Source organism: Peromyscus californicus, unplaced genomic scaffold (assembly GCF_007827085.1).
Source record: "Peromyscus californicus insignis strain IS unplaced genomic scaffold, ASM782708v3 Scaffold_1__1_contigs__length_55948999, whole genome shotgun sequence".
In the NCBI taxonomy this organism is placed as follows: domain Eukaryota; kingdom Metazoa; phylum Chordata; class Mammalia; order Rodentia; family Cricetidae; genus Peromyscus; species Peromyscus californicus.
In genome coordinates, this window is record NW_026294492.1 from 24,838,254 (window position 1) to 24,861,166 (window position 22,913).

The following is a 22,913-nucleotide window of genomic DNA, read 5'->3' on the forward strand; positions in this document are numbered from 1 at the left end:
CCGCCGGGAGCCAATGGGAGAGCCGATTACAAACAGCCAATCCAGGCGGCGCTGTCACTGTTATGGTCCTGTCAGGGCGCCGGCGTCGTGGTGCTTGGGCGCTCGCCACCGGCCGGACTCGGGTGCGACCTCGGCAGGAGCAGCCGGGTGGCCTGGCTCGCGTGTCCCCGCCCTCGCCCCAGCCCGTGCCTCCCGGCTCGCAGGCCGCCCGGTAGCACGAGCGTTGCGGGTCGTCCCCGAGGCCCCGGGCCCAGCCGCGCTTCAGCACCGCCGAGGGCTCCGAGGCCGGCGGGATGCAGCCTCCGGGCCCGCCCCCGGCCTATGCGCCCGCCAACGGGGACTTCACCTTTGTCTCCTCGGCGGACGCGGAAGGTGAGTGCGGGCCTGGCGGGGCTCCGGGGACAGGGATGGCGGAGTGGGGACTCCGCCCCTCTGCCCGCTGGGCCTCTCCCCCCGAGGCCGCCTGGTGACGAGGGAGGGTGCGGGGCGCGGGCTCCGCCGCCGCGCCTCCCCCACCATCCCCGGCTGCGAGCCGTGTGGCTCATTCACAGGTGACCCCGCCGATCTGTTGGGGTTTTTCTTTCCGAAATGCTCGGCTCCGCGGTTACTCCAGAAAGAGTCAGGGATCAAAGCATGAGAACAAAGTGGGGCTGTGTTCCTCTGCTATTAATAGAAAAGCTTTTTTCTTTCTTTCTCCTGAGGTTACTTTTGGCAGGTTAAGGATCACTTCCTCTAAGTGTCGTGGTTTTTATTGAATTTGATTTCTAGCCCAAATCTTTGTGTCGACCCAGTTTGCAGTGTTTGACCACAGTATTCAGAAAACTGGATTTAGGAGCATTTGAAACTTCAGGAATTCAACTCAGCGTCCCCAACAGTCCCTACAGACTTGGCTTGTATTGTTTTGATCATCTGATTGTGCTGGGAAGATTTTTCTGCTGCATGGGGTTTTTCCCCTCTTTGTTCAACTCCTTTTAACCTGACGCTTTATTATCTTTAAGTAATTTTGGGTCTTTGCTTTAATTTTATTTACTTTCCAGGGACCAGATTTAACTGCCTAATATGAAAAGACAAGCTGATTTCGCTTTAGAAAATCAGTCTTAGAGACTAGGATGTGTTGGGTGGTGAATCCCAGTGATCCCAGAGCTTGGAAGGCAGAGGCAGGTAGATCTTGGACTACATACATATCAAGTTCCAGGCCAGCCAGGACTACATACTGAGTGAGACCTTGTCTCAACAAAGAAGAAAGAAAAGAAATTTCGGTCTAGAGATGAATGTAGATTTTTCTTCAAAATCTGATTTCTCTAAATACGTTTTATTCCCTCCTTTATATTTTGGAGCCAGGTGGTGGTGGCGCAGTCCTTTAATTCCAGTCATACTAAATTACCCAGGCTGGCCTTAAACTCAATATGTAGCCAGTATTGCCTTGAATGTGTGATTTTGCCTCAGTCTCCAAAGCAACTGGGTGTTATTACTTTATTTCAAATAGATAATTCTGTATCGGGTTTATGTCTGCATGCCAGCAGAATTAACATTACCTGGCTCATAGGTATAATCTCCCTTCATCTGGATTTATATTATATCAGGATCTCTGGGTAATTCATAAGCACATTAACCTTTTTGAGAAGCACTGGCTTAGAATTTCATAAAAAATTAAAGAGGAGGAAATTTTACCTAACTATATCCGAGAAAGCCAGGCGAGGTGGATCACATCTGTAATTCTGAGAGGCTGAGACAGATTAAGGAGAGTTCAAGTCCAGCCTGGACTAGAGTGAGACTTTTTCAGACAGAATAGTAACAAAAGTCAAGAAAATTTCATGGAGGTGATATTTTGCAAGATGTAGCCTGTCAGATATTGGACTGATAGAAAAGAGATAGAAATTTTGGTGGGATGATATATGCTATAAAAAATAAGGTGTAGGGCTGAGGAGGAGCTTACTTAATTGGTAGTAGGCAGGAGGCTGCGCTTAATCTCCAGCACTGTATAAAGTAGGTATGTTGACTCATCCTAGCATTTGGAAGGTGGAAGCAGGAACACCAGAAGTTCAGGATCATCCTCATCTATGTATTGAATTTGAGGCCAGCCTGGGGTACTTGCCGTAGCCTCCTGAGTGCTAGGATTACAGGCATATACCAATGTACCTGGCATGCATTTCACCTCTTCTGGTTTTGTTTTGTTGTTGTTGTTTTGATTTTGTTTTTTCTAATTGCAAAATGAAAAGTAGTACAATGTCTGTCATTGATAAAATGTGATTATATGAAATAGCAAATACTCATAAAGATTGGCAAATTATAATTACTTGAATATATGTGCATTTCAGTTCACATTCACATATTTCACCTGGTTCACAGTTTTGTCTTCTCTCCTAAGATCTCAGTGGTTCTATAGCAACTCCAGATGTCAAATTAAATCTCGGTGGAGGTGGAGAGTTTATCAAAGAATCTACAGCTACTACATTTCTGAGACAAAGAGGCTATGGCTGGCTTTTGGAAGTTGAAGACGAGGATCCTGAAGATAACAAGCCACTTCTGTATGTGAAGAATATGTCGTTTGTGATTTGAAGGGATACTTATGTTCTTGATGTTTTTAAAGACAGATGAGGAGAATTTTAACCTCTTGGGTGAAAAACAGTAATGGGCTAGAGAGATGGGTCAGCAGTTATGAGTGCTTCCTGCTCCTTCAGAGAACTGGAGTTTAGTGCCATCATCATCCATCTCGGGCAACACAATTGCCTGTTGCTCCAGCTTCTCGGGATCTGACGTTGTCTTCTGGCCTTTGTGGGCACCCATATATGCTTGGCATTCACTTAACAAACACACATGCACATAAACAAGTCTTTAAAACAGTAGCAGTTTTCAGTTTTACTGGTACTCTAAAAAACTGAAGCAGTGAGGAAAGAATGCTTTTAGCCTGTTGAATGTGGGTGTTAGGAGCTTTTGAAATGGGAACTGGAGAGATGACCCAGTGGTCAAGAGCACTTGCTGCTCTTGCAGAAGACTGGGTTTCTGCCCAGAATCCACATGGTGGTTCACAACTGCTTGTAACTCTAGTCCAGGAGATCTGATTCCCTCTTCTGACTTCTGAGGATATCAGGCACTCATGTATTACACAGGCACACATGCAGATAAAACACTTACTAAAAAAAAAAAACTCTTTAAAAATAGTGGTGGCACATGCTTTTAATCCCAGCACTCGGGAGAGCAGAGGCAGGAGGATGTCTGTGAGTTCAAGGCCAGTCTGGTCTACAGAGTGAGTTCCAGGATAGGTTCCAAAAGCTACACAGAGAAAACCTGTCTCAAAAAACCAAAAACAAAACAAAAAAAATTATAGCTGGAAGCCAGGCTTTGTAATATATGCATGTAATTTCAGTATTTGAGAGGTAGAAACACAAGCATCAGGAGTTCAGCCAAGAAAACCTGAGCTGTAGGTTCAGGGAGAGACCCTGTCTCAAAAGGACCATATGGAGAGTGATAGAGAAGAGTACTCAGCACCTTCTTCTGGCCTCAGTGAGTGTGTACGGGCACTTTCACCTGCACATAGACCTGGTCATGCACTCCAACAGATTCACACTCATGTGTGAATCTTTAATAAATAAGTGAATCTTTAAAAGAAAGAAAGAGATCCACTAGGCTGGCATGCCTTCAATCCCAACATTCCAGAGACAAGAGACAGGTGGTATTTTTGAGTTCGAGGCCAGCAAGGATACTTGGTGAAACCCTCTCTCAAAAGAGAGAGGGACCACTTAAAAAAAAAATAAAGTCCTGTGTTTCTTTTACATACATATAAACAGATATGCTCTGCACTGTTTATCTTGTTTGACCAGCTATCCCAAATAATCAGTGTCATCAAAAGATCCAAGGTTCTGGTGTAGTTAAGGGTGAAATTCAGGTTTAAAACATAATTCTGGGCCAGGCAAGGTGGCACACACCTTTATCCCAGGACTCAGGCAGAGGCAGATCTTGGAAGCACTTTGTTTCACTTCATGCTACTATAGTTTCAAAACACCAGCAACTGTGAGATTGTAGATGTTTCAGCATCTCTAAAACTGAGATATTTTCCCATGGAATCAGTCTGATGTATACTTCAAATGCTGTCTAGTTTAAATGTAAAGTTCTTTTAAACCTGTTTTAACAAAATGACATGTTAAGCGTCTTCTTTTAAAATTGTAGGGAAGAATTGGACATTGATCTGAAGGATATCTACTACAAAATCCGCTGTGTTTTGATGCCCATGCCGTCGCTTGGTTTTAACAGACAAGTGGTGAGAGACAACCCTGACTTCTGGGGCCCACTGGCTGTTGTCCTCTTCTTTTCAATGATATCATTGTATGGACAGTTTAGGGTGAGTATGCCTCACTTTATACAGACATTAGATCTTTTTATGAGACTCCGAAATTAGGTGTAGTCACATACTTACTATAAAAACATGTTTGAGAGATGTTTTACGTTTGCCCATTTTCCTCACTTGTTCGGTCCTGAAATTGTTTCATAATGGATTTAGTCGGGTGTACCTTGGATTGATTCTTTCTCAGTGTATCCACATTTTATTTTACATTTTCATTTATTTTACTGTATGTGTATGTTTTGTCTGCATGCCAGTGTGTGTACTGTGCGCATGCCTGTTGGATTCCCTGGAGCTGGGCTGATAGATGGCTTTTAGTCATCCTGTGGGTGCTAGGAATCTCCTGGGTCCCTTGCAAGAGCAGCCAGTACTCTTTTTTCGAGACAGGGTTTCTCTGTGTAGCTTTGCGCCTTTCCTGGGACTCACTTGGTAGCCCAGGCTGGCCTCGAACTCACAGAGATCCGCCTGGCTCTGCCTCCCGAGTGCTGGGATTAAAGGCGTGCGCCACCACCGCCCAGCCAGCAGCCAGTACTCTTAACCACTAAGTTGTCCCTAGCCCCAGGTTTTCCACATTTTATTAGTTTTTTTTTATGATTAATTTTATTATTTTTAATTATGTGTATGTGTGAGGCAGAGGCAGGTGGATCTCTGTGAGTTCAAGGACAAGCTTGGTCTACATAGTAAGTTCCTGTCTCCAAAAAAAAAAATGTGTGTGTGTGTGTGTGTGTGTGTGTGTGTGTGTGTGTGTGTGTGTGTGTATGTATGTGTGTATGTGTGTATGTATGTGCATGTAGTGCTGGTACCTGGGAATGTCAGAGGTATTGAATTCTACAGGGGTTGAAGTCATACCCAGTGTGAGTGCTGACAGTTAAATTTGGGTCTCAGAAGAGTGACATGTTCTTACAGCAGAGCCATCTTTTCAGCTCTCTGTGACTAAATACCAGGCAGAAGCACCCTGAGGAAGGGAGGTTTATTTTGGCTCACAGTTCATGGTGGGGAGGACATGATGCGAGAAGCTCGCCTCTTCTTCTATTTCCTTCACTTACCTACCCCAACTCATGGAATAATACCATTCACATTAGGTAGATCTTCCCACATCCATTAACCAAACTTAGGAACTCCTACCCAGAGGTCAGTCTCCAAGTGATTTTGTTGTTGGGTTTTGTTTTGTTTTTTTTCTGAGACAGGGTTTCTCTGTGGCTATCCTGGAACTCTGTAGACCACGCTGGCCTTGAACTCAGAGATCCACCTGCCACCACCACCACCCAACTTCCCTAGGTGATTTTGAATTGTCTTGTCAAATGATTTTATTAGGCCAAGTGTTGTGGGGCACGCCTTAATCCCAGCACTTGGGAAGCAGAACCATCAGGTAGTTCTCTGTGAATTTGAGGCTGGTCTGATCCACATAGCCAGTCCCAGGACAGCCAGGGATACATAGTGAGACCTTGTCTCTAAAAAGCAGGAAAAAAGCAAAATAAAGAAAAAAACACAAGTTGCTTTTGGTCATGATGTTTGTCACAGCCATAGGAAAGCAAACACGTAGAGCCTCATTCCTGGTAATAAGCAAGTACTTATCCCTGAGCTGTGTATCTAGCCTTATTTTTGTTTGTGAGACATGGTCTCGCTAATTTGTTTTTATTTTTGTTTTGGGGCTCACTCTGCAGCCTAGGCAGGCCTTGATCTTGTGATCCTCCTGCCTCAGATGTCTGAGAATTAAGATAAAGGTATGTGCCACCAGTTTGACTTGTTCTTTATTATTAATATGCTCTAGAGATACTGTGCAATTATTTGAACACCTTGTTTCTCATCAAGCTTAAGTCTAATAAATTTTGAACCCAATTAGTACTATAGTATTGATTGAATGGTAGTTATCCTAATTCCTTCATTTCATCTGTTTATTAAGTATTTTCTAAGGAACAGCCACCCTTCTTTTCTGTTACTTTATTACCCAGTTATTTACATCAGTATGGGTTCCTGAATGTTTATTTTGTTCTCTGAACATCCAATATTACCATTTATTTTATTGTTCAGATTGTTCCAGCTTTAGCCATTGGGAGCATCTTCAGGCTTTCTGTGACTTTTGCGTGTACCCCTTACTTTGTATGTGTATGTGTGTGCATGCACCATTTGTATTTGTGTGGACAGGTGAGTGTGCATTTGTGTGTTTACATGTGCTGACCAGAAGTCAACTTTGATGGTTGTTCTTCAGAATGTTGTCTACTTTGATTTTTGGGACAGGGTCTAAGTTAGACCTGGGGCTTGCCAGTTAGCTAGGTTCTGCCTCCATTTCCCCAGTGCTGGGATTACGGGTATGCCACTTCAGCCAGCTTTTTGTGTGAGTCTTGGGAATCAAGCCTCAGGCTTGTGGGCAAGCACTTTATCAGCTGAGCTGTTTCTTAGTCCATATTACATACTTCTCGAGCATACTTTTCTTCTAACCCCACAGGCATGTGTAAACTAAGTTTGTGTTCTTTCTCTGATGGAGCCTGGAAAGCAGTCAGTACTCTTAAAAAGGTTCCATTCTAGTGAGGGAATATTAGGAACCAAAATCTGGAAGTTGGGTGTAGTGGGAGGCTGAGGAAAGAAGACTGCTGTAGGTTTGAGGTCATCCTGAGGTACATGGTGAGTTTGAAGCCAGCCTGCACTACCGTGTGAGACCCAGTTCAGAATGAAGGAGGAAACCAAGATCTAGGCAGTGTTTATGTTTCTTTTATTTTCTCTTTCTTTCTTTCTTTTTTTTTGTTTGTTTGTTTGTTTTTTTTAGAGACAGGCTTTCTCTGTGTAACAACCCTGGGTGACCTGGAACTCACTCTGTAGAGAAGGCTGGCTTCAAACACACAGAGATCCACCTGCCTCTGCCTCCTTAGCGCTGGGATTAAAGGCGTGCACCACCACCATTCCCATATGTTTATGTTTCTAATGGAGTATTATTTGTGGTGTTAAGTATATATGAGGAGTTTAAATTACCTGACATGTCTGCCATGTTCAATAATTACATGAATGTATAAGTAAGTTTTAAAGACTTCTTAGGAAAACTGGCAGCTTATTTTGGGAATGTTTATTGCTTGCAGGATGTGATAAGCCATGGGAGCTAATAGTAAACATTTTGTCTTCTTTAAAGTTATCTTTTATCACCAGGTGCATGTGTTTGGGAGGCAGAGGCAGGCAGATCTCTGAGTTCCAGGCCAGCCTGGTCTACAGAGCAAGTTGTGGGACAGCCAGAGCTACACAGAGAAACCCTGCCTTGAAAAACCAAAAAAATATATATACTATATATATAATCTTTTGTCATGTGTCCTGAAATACTGAAGATTTTTGTTTGTTTGTTTTTGAGACAGGATTTCTCTGTGTAGCTTTGGAGCCTTTCTTGGAACTCACTGTGTAGCCCAGGCTGGCCTCAAACTCACAGAGATCCACCTGCCTCTGCCTCCTGAGTGCTGCTGGGATTAAAGGAATGCACCACCTGCCCCTTTCAAAATACTGAAGTTTCTTTAGCAGTTAGTAATTGTTGTATTTTCAGTTTGGTTCTAAGTTTGTATTACACCTTGTATTTGTACGTTGTGGAAATGTGCTTGAGAACTAATAGAACTTCTGACCTGAAATGGGACTTGCTAAGCTGTCTTAAGTAACAGAAAGTTGAATTTCTGAAAACATAGCAGTTTATTAGATTTTTTAATTAATGATTTCTTTTTCCTTTGTAAGGTGGTCTCATGGATTATAACCATTTGGATATTTGGTTCACTGACAATTTTCTTACTGGCTAGAGTTCTTGGTGGAGAAGTAAGTACTTAATTTTGAAAGGTTCTTTAGTGTTTGTTTTTGTTTTGTTTTCTAGACAGTCTCACTATAGAGCCCTGGAACTCACTTTGTAGAACAGACTGGCCTTGAACTCACAAAGATCTGCGTGTTTCTGCTTCCTAAGTGCTGAGGTAAAAGGGTGGGGATGTCACGAAAGGAAAGAAAAAAATAATAATTTTGTGTACCTGTGTATGTACAAATGAGTGCAGGTACCCATGGATTCCAGAAGAGGTCATCAGACCTTGTCCAGCTGGAGCTGTCCAGGTGTTGGGAGCTGAACTCAGGTGTGCTGCAAGAGCAGTACATGCCTGTGACTGCTGAGCCCTCTCTCCAACCTGTCTGTCTGTTTGTTTTGGAGACAGTGCACTATGTGACCCTGACTAACCTAGAACTTGTTATGTAGATCAGACTTCTCAGCACAAAAAAATTGTGCTGAATGGATATTTTTAACCCATCTAATGGTTTTGCAACATCACACATTTGTCATTTAGAAAACACTACTTTTGCCAGATGTGGTGATGCACGCATTTAATCGCAGCTTTCAGGAGGAAGCAAGTGGCAGGTAGAGTTCTGAGTTTGAGGCCAGCCTGGTCTGTGTAGTGAGTTCCAGGACAGCGAGGGCTGTATAGATAGATCCTATCTCAAAAAAACAAGAAAACATTAGTTCTATATACCGTCTTACTACCATGAACATGACAGTCTTGTTTGTTCTGGGAACTTAAGTATGGTAGGGCTTAACTAGTTCTTGAGTGAGAGGAAATATGTTTGACTGCTTTGTGATCTTTAAATATTTACTTGAAGGCTGTGGTGTAGCTCAAATCTGGAGGCCTGGGTTAAATTCCTAGCACTGGCCAGAGAGAAGGTTCAGCACTTAAGAGCACTTGTTGCTCTTGCAGAGCCCGAGTTCAGTTCCCAGCCCCCACATGGCATCTAAGAAAGAACTGTTTATCACTACAGTTCCAGGTGTCCTTGTCCTGACTTCCATTAGCACATACACATGGACCCAAGGACATACCCATAAATAAAAATTAAATTAAATTAAAACAAAAAAAAAATTCAACTGGGCTGCGGTGGCGCACGCCTTTAGTCCCAGCACTCTAGTCCCAGCACTGAGGAGACAGAGCCAGGCGGATCTCTGTGAGTTCGAGGCCAGCCTGGTCTATAGAACAAGATCCAGGACAGGCACCAAAACTACACAGAGAAACCCTGTCTCAGAAAAAAAAGAAGTTATGGTAAGCTTCTGTTCACAGTCTCCTAATTGCCCTTCCTTCTGTCTCTCTGTGCCACACATGACTTCTTTGGATCTTGGATTTTTAATCTGAAGATGGTGATTATGATCTTTTAAAGTGGTCTTTTAACAAAGTATGGTGTTCCACACCTGTACTCTTGGCATGGGGAGGCTGTGGCAGAGAACCAAGTTTGAAGCCAGCTTGGGATACATGGCCAGATCTTGTTTCCTCTCCATATCCTGTACCCCTCACACCCCCACCCCCCACCCCCTCAAAAAAAAACTCGGTATTGTAGGTCAAAACCATAATGTCAACACTCCAGAGATGGAAGCAGACCAATCAGTTCAGTGTCGTCCTTGACTATATAGTGAGTTTGAAGTCATCCTGAGTTATAGGAGACCCAGTCTCAAAAAAGGGGAGGGAAGGCTGGAGGGATGGCTCAGTGGTTTAGAGTACTTGCTACTCTTCAAGAGAACCCCTATGATAGTGCTTCACAACCTTTCAAACTCCAGTTCCAAGGGAAAATACGTAAGAAGACTTTAAGAGTTACTTGGTTTTATGTGTGTGTATGTGTATCCCGTGTACTGAAGGTGGTTAGACATCATCCTAAAGCTAGAGACAAAGGCTAGTAATGTGGGTTTTGACTATCAGGAAATGGAAACATTGAAAATACAGTGGTAAAAAGGCCCTGGAATGTGTAAGACAAGGTGATAATTTGAAATACATTGGGTGTAATTTCTTGATTCTCATGTTTATGTCAGTACAACAAAGAATGGTACTGAAAAATGATTAAGTATCCTAATTCCTATGATATTTATTTCAATTTTTAAAAATTCACAGGTTGCATATGGCCAAGTTCTTGGAGTGATAGGCTATTCGTTACTTCCTCTCATTGTAATAGCCCCTGTACTTTTGGTGGTTGGATCCTTTGAAATGGTGTCTACACTTATAAAAGTAAGTTATACAGCATGAACTAAACAGCTGACTTTTCTGTACCAAAGTATGTTGGTCCTCTGGCTAAGAATATTGTAACCTAAACTTACAACTTCCTGAGACAGTGGTATTTGGGAACAGAGACAATTTTTACCAATTTAGTTTCTTTTGATTTCCCCCCCACTACCTCCTACCACCAGAAATTGTGAAATCTATAGGCATCTCAGGGAGACTGGAGACCCAATAAAATTTCAGGATAATATAGTCATATTTAAAATTTTTTGAGTATTTCTTCTCAGCACTATTAAATATGAATTCATGGGGCAGATTTGGGAGGGGTGTGTTTATTTAAAATTCCACTGAAGCCAGGCATGGTGGTAGTCTACACCTTTAATCCCAGCACTTGGAAGATTAAAGCAGGAGGACCAGAAATTGAAAGTTCCCCTCAGATACATGGGCAGTTTGAAGTTAGTCTTGACTAAGGTACAGCCTGGTGCCCGTCCTTATCATAGATCTGGTGCCTCTTCCCATTCCTAGGAAAACAGTGGTAATAATAACAATTTTTTTTTTTTAAGATTTATTTATTATGTATACAGTGTTCTGTCTGCACATACCCCTGCAGGCTAGAAGAGGGCACCAGATCTCATTACAGATGGTTGTGAGCCACCACCATATGGTCTCTGGGAATTGAACTCAGGACCTTTGGAAGAACAAGCAGTGCTATTAACCTCTGAGCCATCTCTCCAGCCCATAATGTGTACAATTTTAACTCAAGTTGTGAGCCTTCTTTCAGGGATCATTTTATTCAACAATTCGGCAAAAATGATTGTTTTCTCAAAAGTTGCCAGGTCATCAGGGTGTGGTGCCTCTGGGAGTTCATACTCCTAGCACTGAGGTGGTTGAGTCAAGCATGTTGTGGGTTCAAAAGCAAGCCTGAGCCAAATAATTCCAGTACAGTGGGATACTGAATGAAACCATGTCTCAAAAAAATAAAAAAAAAACATGATCATAATCACTAGGGACACTTGTTTAAAAGACTGGACACTAAATATTTTCCTTAGAAAATTTTTGTTTTTGTTTGGGTTTTTTTTTTTTTTTTTTGAGACAGGGTTTCTCTGTAAAACAGTCCTGACTGTCCTGGAACTCACTTTGTAGACCAGGTTGGCCTCGAACTCACAGAGATCCACCTGCCTCTGTCTCCCGAGTGCTAGGATTAAAAGCATGCACCACCACTACCTGTCACCTTAGAAACTCTTAAATTTGATCTGGGCATGGTGGCACAGCCCTTTAATCTTTACATTCAGGAAACAGCTGTACTTTAGTGTCTGAGTTTGGAGTCAGCTTGGTCTACATAGTTAAGTTTCATTTATTTGTATGCTTTACGAATGGGCGCATTATATCCACGTATGGCTTTTTGAGAGGGGTGGGGGAGGAAAGAGAGAGTTGTATTTTAGTTTGCTGCTGTTTTTGTTTTTAGACAGTCTGACATTATAGCCACAGCTGGCCATGAACTCACTGTGTAGTTCAGGCTGGCCTTGAATTCAGGTGGTAGGTGAGTGCCAAAGTCTCACTTGGCTAAGGGTGGCAGTGATGCATGCCTTTAGTCCCAGCACTCAGAGACAGGTGGATCTCTGTGAGTTCGAGGCCAGCCTGGTCTACAGCGTAAGTTCTAGGACAGGCTCCAAAGCTACATTGAGAAACCCTGTCTCGAAAAACCAAAAAAAGCCTCACTTGGATCATTTTTTTAAAACATCGTAAATGTTCTCTGTGATTCCCAAATGTCGATTGATTGCTAATACGCTGCTGTCTTCTTTCTCTCTTTCTTTTCTAAGCTGTTCGGTGTGTTTTGGGCTGCCTACAGTGCTGCTTCATTACTTGTAGGTGAAGAATTCAAGACCAAAAAGCCTCTCCTCATTTATCCAATCTTTTTATTGTACATTTATTTTTTGTCCTTATATACTGGAGTGTGATCCAAGTTGTACATGAGTTGAAAAAGATGGTGTTACCTTTGTATTTAGCTGGGAGTTCTTGCTGAAGGGTTTGGAGAGAACATAACTAGAAATTTTATACATTCCAGATAGAAAGACAGGGTTAAAGTCTTTTTAAAACAATATTTTTTGTATTTAAGTAATTGCAGTTATCTGGGATTTTTTGGTCAGAATTCTGAATTCTGTTTGGTTCTTCATATTCCACGAATAAATAAAAAGCATTGTGTTTTTTTCAGATTGTGTCAATATTCAACTGAACACTTGTGCCAAATGCACCTATATGGGTAATTGTATCTCACTTGAAGTATAAATTGACAACATCCTGAAAATCTAAAAGTGCAATTTTTTTTTCCTTTGAAGAATTTTCTCCTGCACCACAGATCCTGTAGATACCTATTTATATTTATACATATATATTTATGAAATAATTCTTATTCACAAAATATATTTCTGAATAGCCTAAAAATTAAGATACTAAATCTGATGCTTAAACTTTCCTTAATTTGGCCATTAATGTTTTTTATTTAAAACTTAAAATTTGTTTTTAAATTGTGTGTAATTTTTGAAATAATAGTTACGGTGTAGATTTGGTTTGTGTGTCTATGCTCTTAAAAAACAGTTTTGAATGTCTAAACATTTGATTTAAAGTTTCTGTTTATCTTTTTGACCAAAGCAGCAAGAGATATAATTAATATGGCATTCATTAAAATCATTAATATATAGGAAAAAATAATATTTATAGCATCAGTAAATATTTTTTAAGTGGTACCTTTCAATCATAAAAAGTTGCGGGAAAGAGACCTTTGAGGTCGTGTGGTCTTGAACAATGTTATAATGCAGTAGAAAATAAAGCGTTTTCCAGCTGTGTGCTTTGTCTTACAATACCTTTTCCTATATTACTTGATACTTTAAAAAGTATTGGTTTCTTTCTGACAAATTTACAGTGTTTGCTAAGGGAAATATTAAGAAAATTTTATCAAAGAAGTTCTTTTGTAAATCCGTATTCTATGTATATCTTTAATATTATTTTGTAAAGTAGATGAACTATTTTATCTGTGTTCATAAAATAGCAAATCCTGTTAGCACATTATTGTATTATTATTTCTGGTTTGCCCAAGTTAACTTCTGTTCCTGATATGGTATAACATCATCGTCTCTGTTCCTTAGGCAAAATAGATCTAGGAAAACAAGTGAAAGCCCTAGAGAGATAAAACCTCAGGAATTTGGAATACTGAGAAGTAGTGTAGAAGTATCTTTGGCCACAGAGGCAGCAGCAGAAGGTAAGTAAACATCTGTCAGAGAGGTTCCTGTGGGCATCCCTTCGTATGAATGGCTATTCAGGTTTCTTGTTCATTTTGTGGTGCTGTGTCAAACTAAGTACCTTGCACATGGTAGGCAGGTGCTGTGCTGGTTAACCACACCCCTCACTTACCAGGCATGTCCCGCCTGCAAATCCATGAACCGCACAAGACAAAGGATAGCTCTAATGCAGCTCAAATCAAAAGCTTCAACTTATTTAAAACATGCTGGAAATTTCTCTGCAATTGCATGTGAACTTTATAGATGACTCTGTTTTTCATCTTGCAAAGAGTTGACATACCTAGTTGGTGTCCATAGTGTTGACCCTGAAACTAAACTTTCTGGAGTCAAGACCAGATTATAAAATCTTATTAATTTCTACATAAAGATATTCTAGGAATATTCCACTCAAAAATTATTTTAAAATTATCAGTGCATAGGGTCAGTGATAAGATGTATGTATGTCTGTGTAAGAGTTGTCGGATTCCCTGAACTGGAGTTACAGATAAATAGCTGTGAGCTGCCATATGGATGCTGGGAACTGAGCCCATGTCCTCCGGAAGAGCAGCTAGTGCTCCCAATTGCTAATGCATCTCTCCAGCTCACAAAAAGTTGGTTTCTAAGGGTCTTAAATTCCAGCCAACTCAAGCTGGGTGGTGGCACACGCCTTTAATCCCATCAGGGAGGCAGAGACAGGTAGAACTCTGTGAGTTCAAGGCCAGCTTGGTCTACAGAGCTAGTTCCAGGATATAGCCAAGGATACACAGAGAAACCATGTCTGGGGGTGGGGGTAGATTATTACAGTGTACTACAGTTATAACCCTATGATTGTCCCTGCTTGCTACCTAGAAAACTCACAGGATGCAGCATCAAAGGGGACCTAAGCAGAGTCTAGCAGTCGCCCTGAGTCGAGAAGACAAGTGTTGGAAAATTGTGAGGAACCACAACAGCTCCAGTTTACAAGGCAGAGTACTACAAGGAGAAGGTTGTGCGGGCAGGAAAGAAGGGAATGCAGTCAACCAGTGAGGCTGCTTTTGGGTCTAGATGAGTACAGCTGCCAGAGACCGTGAGGAAAACCACCTGGCAGTCACAGGGACACTTCCACAGCTCACACAATGGGAACACTTGGTGTCCCCATGATCCAGAGCAGCAGAGCCTCAAAAATGCATGGAACATTAGAATGCTCAAAACGATGAAAACAGGCCTAAATTAAAGACTGCTGCTCTGGCCCCACCAGACAAAGGTTGAAGCAAACCTTAAAAAGTCAAATTGAAGGTCAATATTCAAGAACATTTGGAGAAACACCAAAATATCTAATACTCTACAAAGTAAAACTCAAAGTATCCGGCATAGTATTAATAAATCACTAGATGCCGGTGGTGGTGATGACACATGCCTTTAATCCCAGCACTTGGGCGGCAGAGGCAGGTGGGTCTCCGTGAGTTCGGAGGCCAGCCTGGTCTTCAGAGCAAGTTTTAGGACAGCTAGAGCTGTTAAAAGAGAAACCCTGTCTTGAAAAAAACAAAAGAATTCCAGCCAACTCTGAGGATCACAGATCTTCTGATGTCAAACTCTGTACTGGACTAAAATGGCTTCAAGGTCACCTTCTTCCCAGTTTTCCATATGCTCTGGGAGCAATATCCTTATCCACATGCATTGGGCATACCTTTGTGCTCCTTGTGCATCTCTTGTGGATTCCTTTGCCAGCAACAACTTGTGCTTAGGAAGTGAAAGGAAGTCAAGACATGACACAAATGACATATCTTGACAGTCACAGTTAAATTTGTATGGTAAGACATAGGAGCTCACCTCTCTTAGTGCTGACACCATGGAATTATTTCTTGTTTGCTTTACTACTTGGGGCCTCCATTCCTAGGTCACATACTTGGTATGTTCCCATATCCATGCTGATTTGATCTGAGGTGCATGGATCTCTTGAAGACTTACTCATGCCCTGGTGGCAAATGGGCTTATGTTGTCATTGGGCTGAGCTAGCCACAAGAAGAAAGTAAGCATGTGGTTTGTTGCCATCTTGACTGGTGACCTCATCAAAATGAAACACACTGACTTGGCCACCATTGTGGTTAGTGATGTCATCAAAATGGAGACAGCCACATGACATGGTACCATCTGGCTAGTGATGTAATGAAGATGGCCAAGGACATGTGACTTCATCACAATCTTGGTTAATGCTACCACATGGCATAAACCAAAATGGCATCCATAAAAGTTCCTGGTACCACTGAACCTTCAGAATTGCCACACTGTTTTGGTTTTTACATTCCTAGATACCTAATGGGATCATGGAAATGGGAGACACTAATTATATGGTCTGAGTATTAAAGCTCAGTACATTTTTTTTTTTTTTTTTTTTTTTTTTTTGGTTTTTCGAGACAGGGTTTCTCTGTGTAGCTTTGCGCCTTTCCTGGAACTCACTTGGTAGCCCAGGCTGGCCTCGAACCCACAGAGATCCGCCTGGCTCTGCCTCCCGAGTGCTGGGATTAAAGGCGTGCGCCACCACCGCCCGGCTATGTTAGGTTTTTAAAAAACAGTGACAAATGTTTTGCTTGATGTATTTACTGGTTTCTAGAGGAGAGTTAGCCTATATGTGTCTCTAGCACTAGCTAGCTACCAAAGGGAGCTGACGCTTTGAATTTGCTGGACCTGGAAATCTCGTGAATTTGTAGCATCCCAGAACCAAGTCTGGAAAGGCACAGATCCCAAGCAGGACCCAGAAGACTAGAATACCTGGTGCTTTAAAAGCTGCTTCCAGGAGCGGCTGCCATTGTGGCAGCCCCAACCACAGCTCGACAGGAGGACATGGCGCCAGTGGCTGGTTAAAAAAAAAAAAAAAAGCTGCTTCCAGCCGGGCAGCAGTGGTGCACATCTTTAATCCTAGCACTCGGAGGCAGAGGCAAGTGGATCTCTGATTTTGAGGCCAGCCTGGTCTACAAAGAGATTCCAGGACAGGCTCCAAAGCTACACAAAGAAACCCTGTCTTGAAAAACAAAAAAAAAAACAAAAAAATTAAAATATAAAAAATAAAAATAAAAGCTGCTTCCAGCAGGAGACAGAGGGAAATGACCTGGCTTGTGCAGGAGGTTGGAGATGTGGGTTCCTTTGGGTGCCTGCTGTTTCTTCTCGGTGGCTCCAAGCCTCTCTTCTCACTAAGATAGTGGTGTTTCCCTACTAAAGACCCCTTTACTTCATGTTTCTTATTTGTTTTTGTTTCTGCCCCACTGAGCCCTGGAAAATCTTACATGTTCTTTCAGATGTTACTGTTTTCAGTGTCCTTTACTCTAGATTATGGGCACTAAATTCAAAACGGTGATGTTGATGACAGTAGTGATCTGAAAGATGGTTGACAGTCCGTGGAGAGGATGGAGAGGACTCTGACAAAAGGAGAAAACAAACCAATTCCTTAGTTGACTTCTGGACATGGTGAACGTCAGTGTGATGATGTTTTTCTGTGCAATGCTGCTTTTCTCTGCTTCCACTCATTCAGAACCAAAAGCCTGGCTTCGCACAAGTAGACTATACAAATCATTCAGAGGTTTTTTTTTTTACTGTCTTGTGCTTTCTTTAAGATTTACCTGGGTGGTTGGTGGTGGGGGTTGGGGATTTACCTTAGTGGTAGAGTGCTAGCTGGCCCTGAAACCAAAGCTCTGTGGGGGAAAAGCTTTATCCATGAATTTACAAAGCCCCACAGTTTAACAGTATGTACACAGGTAATATTATTATATGTTTGAATTCAGTTTTCTTTCATAAGGATGGTGTTGCACAGCACCGTCCTTTGAGCTAAACATCTGCCATCTGCATAAGACCAGCTGTGTATGCTTTGCTTATAAAAGATCATTATGGTTGAGCTTATTAATTAATGTTCCTAGAAGGAAGAGGTGGGGAGGCCGGAGAGATGGCTCAGTGGTTAACAGCACTGGCTATTCCAGAGGACCCAGGTTCAATTCCTATCACCCACATGGCAGCTCAAAACTAACTCCAGTTCCAGGGGACCTGGCACCCTCACGTAGACATAACATGCAGGCAAAACACCAATACACATTAAATAAATTATCTTTTTAAAAAAAAAAAAGATCCAGGCAGTGGTGGCATAAGCCTTTAATCCCAGCACTCAGGAGACAGAGGCAGGTGGTTCTCTGTGAGTTCAAGACTAATCTCATCTACAGAATGAGTTTCAGAACAGCCAGGATACTCAGGGAAACCCTGTCTCAAAAAAAAAAAAAAAAAAAAAAGGGGGGAGAAGCAGAGTCATTGGACCTTAATCTGAGTATTCAGTCACTTCCACCTGAGTATTCAGTCACTTCCCCCAGCCAGTTGTATACAATTTTAACCCAATTACATATGGCCTCAAGATCGTGGGGAGGAACTAGTGTATGTAGGCTGGGGAAGTCTGGGGAGAGAAAGGAAAGCATCCATATTGGGTGAAGAGTGCAGTTCAACTACTTAACAGTTAAGTTACACACACTCCCTCAGTAGCTCTTTACTCATGCTCTGTAAGTAAGCCCAATAAAGTCGTTGGTTCCACATGAAGAACTTCGGTGAAACTGAAATCTGGCTGATGTTGGGACCTTAAGTGGAGGGCATAGAAATAGTTGTTATAGTTCATGGTATTGAGAAAGACAACCAGTCAGTAACAAACCTTTAGAAGGATGTGAAACTGGAGCTATTTTCGGTAAAAAATTGTATGTAGGAGAATTAAGATGGCTGAAAGAATGGTAAAGAAAACTAGAAAGCTTATGCAAGTTATAAAGGCCTGAGTAAGTTATTTGAGGTGTATAAAAGATGAGACAAATTTCTAAGGTCAAAGTTCAATATGCCGATGTCAACCTCTGCTTAAATCAATAGAATTATTGGTCTGTTGTGACAATTACAAGAGCTGGTTTAGAGAACAAAAATGCATGCCCAATCAAAGTTTACTTAAAAGTGCTTGGTTTTTGCTCAGACTTTATATGAATATTACACAGTAGTTAAAAGTACCTGACTTACATAACACATCTTCTGGTTATTTAATAACCATACTTGGAAGCCTATACTCAGGTGGTCAGAGGGATTAAAAGGGAGAATAGTCTTCCCTTGCTCTCCAAGCTCAACTAAGATTCCAGGGAACTGTGGGGGCATCTCTGGAAATGTTCTGTAACTGTAGGACGTTGCCTATTCTCTTGTTTAGGAATGCCATGGAGACAGCACCAGGTGAATTCTAACCAATGTCCAGTCTACAAAAAGGAGGGTCAACCTAGAAAATTATTCCAAGCAAAACCACAGTCAAAAGAAAGGCTGGAGGAGCCAGAGTCCAAGAGACTCCTGATGTCTAGATCCTCAGCTGGCCTAGTCAGTACAAAATGATTAATTTTAATTTGGGTCACCTACATGGTCTTACACACCTAGCAGGAAAGTATAACAACAAAAAATCCCCAAAGTATTGGTTTGTTCAATGGTCCAAGGGCTCACACTCCCCAAACCCTGGGCTTAAGTCTGTATTTAGACAACTATTCTCAGTAGTGATCTTCATCACCTTTTTTGATACAGGGTCTTATTATGTAGCCCAGGCTGGCCTAGAACTCACTATGTAGACCAGGCTGGCCTTGAACTTGATGAGATTTGCCAGCCTTTGCCTCTCAAGTGCTAGGATTAAAGGCATGCATCATCATGCCCAGCATGATTTTCTTCCTGATAAGAAAAATGAGGTCCAGATATGAGACTTCAGACTGTCACTGCAGCATCTACCTGCAGGCTTACTATAGTTCTAACCAAAAGTGGCTGGAGAGATGGTTGCATGGCTAAGAGCTCTTGTTGCTCTTGGGAAAGACACAGTTCAGTTCCCAGCACATAGAGGTTCCCACAGGTAACCTCTTCTGACCTCTTGGGGCACCATACATGCTTGTGGTGCACATACATACATGCAGGCAACACACATGCAAAAAAGGGAACAAGTCAATTGTTTGAACAACATTGAATAATGGCTAATATCTCTCCTCCTATCTAGAAGTCATATGGGAGGTACCTCACATGAATCCTAGCCACTCCAACTACTTTTAAAGGCCTTGAAAGCATACCCGAGGTTTATCACTGGAGACTAGCCTTGGAGGCCAAAGAAAAATAAGGAGGCTCACAGTGGATCCATCAGTAGCTTCTAATGGACTTTGATTTGGACATTTAAAAAAATGCCCTGCTGTTCCTGTTATGCCCAGATGTGGGGACCCCCAGAAGACCACCGTGGAGACCAAATCCCATATGTAAAAGCAAAGAGCCTTTATTTTCTAGCTCTGAGCTTGGTCTGTCTGATGCAGCAGTGAGAGCAGAGAGCCCTGAGCTCAGGCAGGGTAGAAGTTTTTATCTTAGCAGAGGTTGGGGTGAGGGTATTTACAGGGTTCAGGACCCTGATTGGCTGACATTTGTCTAGGGGTATCTGTAAAACAGAAATAGGTGTGTGCTAGACTCAGGAACATCTGGCCATCTTATCTAAACTTATCTAATGTTTGGGATGTCAGGTACTTCCTCTTAGATGTAGGTCCTCCCTGGGTGGGGTGAGCTTATGGCTTTTCCTGGGTTTGGGTGTTGCCTGCTAGTAAGCTTGTCACAGAAGCTGTGTCTGGGCCTCTAAGCCTGTCACGGCAGCTGTGTGGTCAAGCTGTTTTGGGCCCCCCCAAATTAGTGCTGGAAATCAATTTCTAGGGTCTTGCACATGTAAGGTATGTGCTCTTCTACTGAACTATATCCCCAGTCCTGAAAGATTTCTACGTGAATTTTAAAGGAATTTGTTCCCTTTTTTCCCTCCCAAGACAGTGTTTCTCTGTGTTAACAGCCCTGGGTGTCCTGGAAGATCAAGTTGGCCTGTAACTCACAGAGATCCGCCTGCCTCTGCCTTCTAAGTGCTGGGATTAAAAGCATGTGCCACTACGCCCAGTGAATATGTTCCTTTTACTCTATCTAAAAATCCACAGTTTGGACTAGGCATGTAGCTCGTTGGTAGAGTGCTTGCCTAGCATGCCTGAAGCCCTGGGCGTGATCCCCAGCATCACACAGACCAGGGTAGTACAGTTTGTACTTGAAGTTGGAGGATGGAGAGATGGTTCAGTAGTTCAGACCACTGGCTGTTCTTCCTGATGCCTCAGGTTTGATTCCCAGCACCCACACAGCAGTTTACATTCATCTGTAACTCCACTTCCAGGGGATCTACAGCCCTCTCCTGGGCCTTCTTGGGCACTGTACAGGTGTGATGCACACGCATGCAAAACTATCCTTAGGTACATAGTCTGAGGCCAGCTATGGTTATATGAGGTCCTGTCTCAAAAATAAATATTCTTAATCTTCTTCATTTTCGACTTTAATACCAATCTCTTTGCTTCACATGAATACTTTGAAGTTTGAGCCACAAAAGAATACGGAGCATCAGCTTAGCCTGAGGTGAATTCTGATCATATCCAATGGATTGTTGGGCAGACTCAACAGAATTCTATTTCTATTAAGGCCTAGAAATCCTTAGAGGGCTTAAATTCAGCCTTCAGGAAAGAAAACAGGCACAGAAAGTCTGGTTCAACTGCAAATCTTCAGCATTCCAAAGGAAAAAAACAATTTTTGTCCAGTCTGTCTCTTGGATTGAGTCCCAGGCCAGCAGTATAGTGTATTCCTGGCTCCCTTCCTCCCAGGTAGAAAACAGGATATGACTTTGAAGCCAAGTACTCAATAGGAATTTGAAAGCATAGGCTTTTTCTTAACCTTTTTCAAAAAATTCTTATTTTTATTTTATGTTTGTGTCTATATGTCATGTGTGTGGGTGCCCATCAAGGCCAGGAGAGGGTGGGTAACACCTCTGGAGTTATGAGCAGTAACTCCATAAATAAGCCACCCTGAGCATGCTGGGATTGGACTTGAGTCCTCTAGAAGAGCAGCCTCCTCTTGACTGTTCTAATTTGTAAATATTTATGTTTAAAGGGTAGGCCTGGAGCAGGACTATTCAGCCTCTCTGCTTACCAATTAGACCTTTGACAAGTTACTTAGTTTCTCCTAGACCTCAAAACTGAATAGTAATTATACATAACTACAATATAGAATATGAGGATGATAAAAGTGGGTCAGCGATTAAGAGGTGCTGCTGGCTGCTTTTGCAGAGGATTAGCCTGGTCTACGTAGCAAGTTCCAACCCAGCCAGAGCTATGCAGTAAGATCTTGTTTCAAAAAAAAAAAAAAAAAAAACCAAAAAACAAACCCTAAAACACTTAAAAAAATTAAATACATGTAAAAAAAATTTAGAATGCTGCCTGGCACATAAGGAGAATATGTGTGTTTTCTGTTGTAGAGTGGAAGCCAAGGTTAAGTAAGGCTACTGAAGGATGAGAATTAAAAACAACAAAGTAGACGACATTTCCCTTAGATTTATCGCAAGACTTGTGGTAGTTTGGTGTCTCATGGACCCTGCATTTTTAATTTGAAAGAAACTAAAAGCATATAATTTTAAACTGGAAAGTAAAAAAATAGCTTTTTATTTAAAAAGAGTGGAAAGATTTTGTAGGCAGATCACAAGCACACCATCTGGCTAGCTCCAGTGAAATCCTAAGAGCTTAGATTTCACATATTTATCAGCCATGTGTGGTTCAAGACAAAACTCCCTGAGCTAAAAATACAGAGCTGGGTTCGTTCTGCTATCCCTAAGTCAGTTGAAAACGTTGCTCTGCAGCAATTCTTAAAGCTCCGTTACCCCGAGAACCAGAATCCACGGTGGTTTACATTTCTCAAGTTCAAATGCTCAGCAGCATGCTAGACAAATTCATCACATAAAAAATAGACAATTCTGACACTGTAGTAATAAACTGGAAAATACTTTATCACTTTTGCAGTGATCCTCAGCCAGTCACAGTCTTGCCCTGCCTCCTACCCCCATTCCAAGGGGACATTCTCAATGTCTGAAGACATTGTCACAGCTGCTGTGTATGTTAGGGGTGGTGTTACTGGCATCTGGTGGTATGAACCAGGAATGGTGCTAAATAGTCTATATTGAGACCTGGGATGTATGTAGCTCAATGGTTGAGTACTTACCTAGGATGTGGAAGGAAGTCTGTGAGTTCTTTTCTCTATATGGCAAATAAATACCCTGCAGTGTACAATAAAGGCTCCTCCCCCACTAGTTTTCAATTCCGACATATTAACAATGTCAAAATTAAGAGACTGTACACTAAATAAGCACACTTTTAAAACCGGCTACTAAGAGGCTAGGGATGTAGTTCACTTGGTAGTGTTCATCTAGCATGCAAGAAGTGAAGCTCTGAATTTGATTCCCGGTGCTGTGTAAAACTTGGGACTGGAGAAATGGCT

The 22,913-nt window shown here is 42.0% G+C and overlaps 1 protein-coding gene across 1 annotated transcript; it reads left to right on the forward strand.

Annotated features, from left to right (window-relative positions):
- The first annotated feature begins 97 nt into the window (after window positions 1-97).
- Window positions 98-13,154, forward strand: Yipf4 (Yip1 domain family member 4). Its single transcript, XM_052746258.1, has 6 exons — window positions 98-372; window positions 2,369-2,528; window positions 4,168-4,339; window positions 8,042-8,119; window positions 10,207-10,320; window positions 12,132-13,154. Exons 1-6 carry the CDS (start codon window positions 294-296, stop codon window positions 12,267-12,269), a joined length of 741 nt encoding a protein of 246 aa, XP_052602218.1. The 5' UTR covers window positions 98-293; the 3' UTR covers window positions 12,270-13,154.
- The last annotated feature ends 9,759 nt before the right edge of the window (window positions 13,155-22,913 follow it).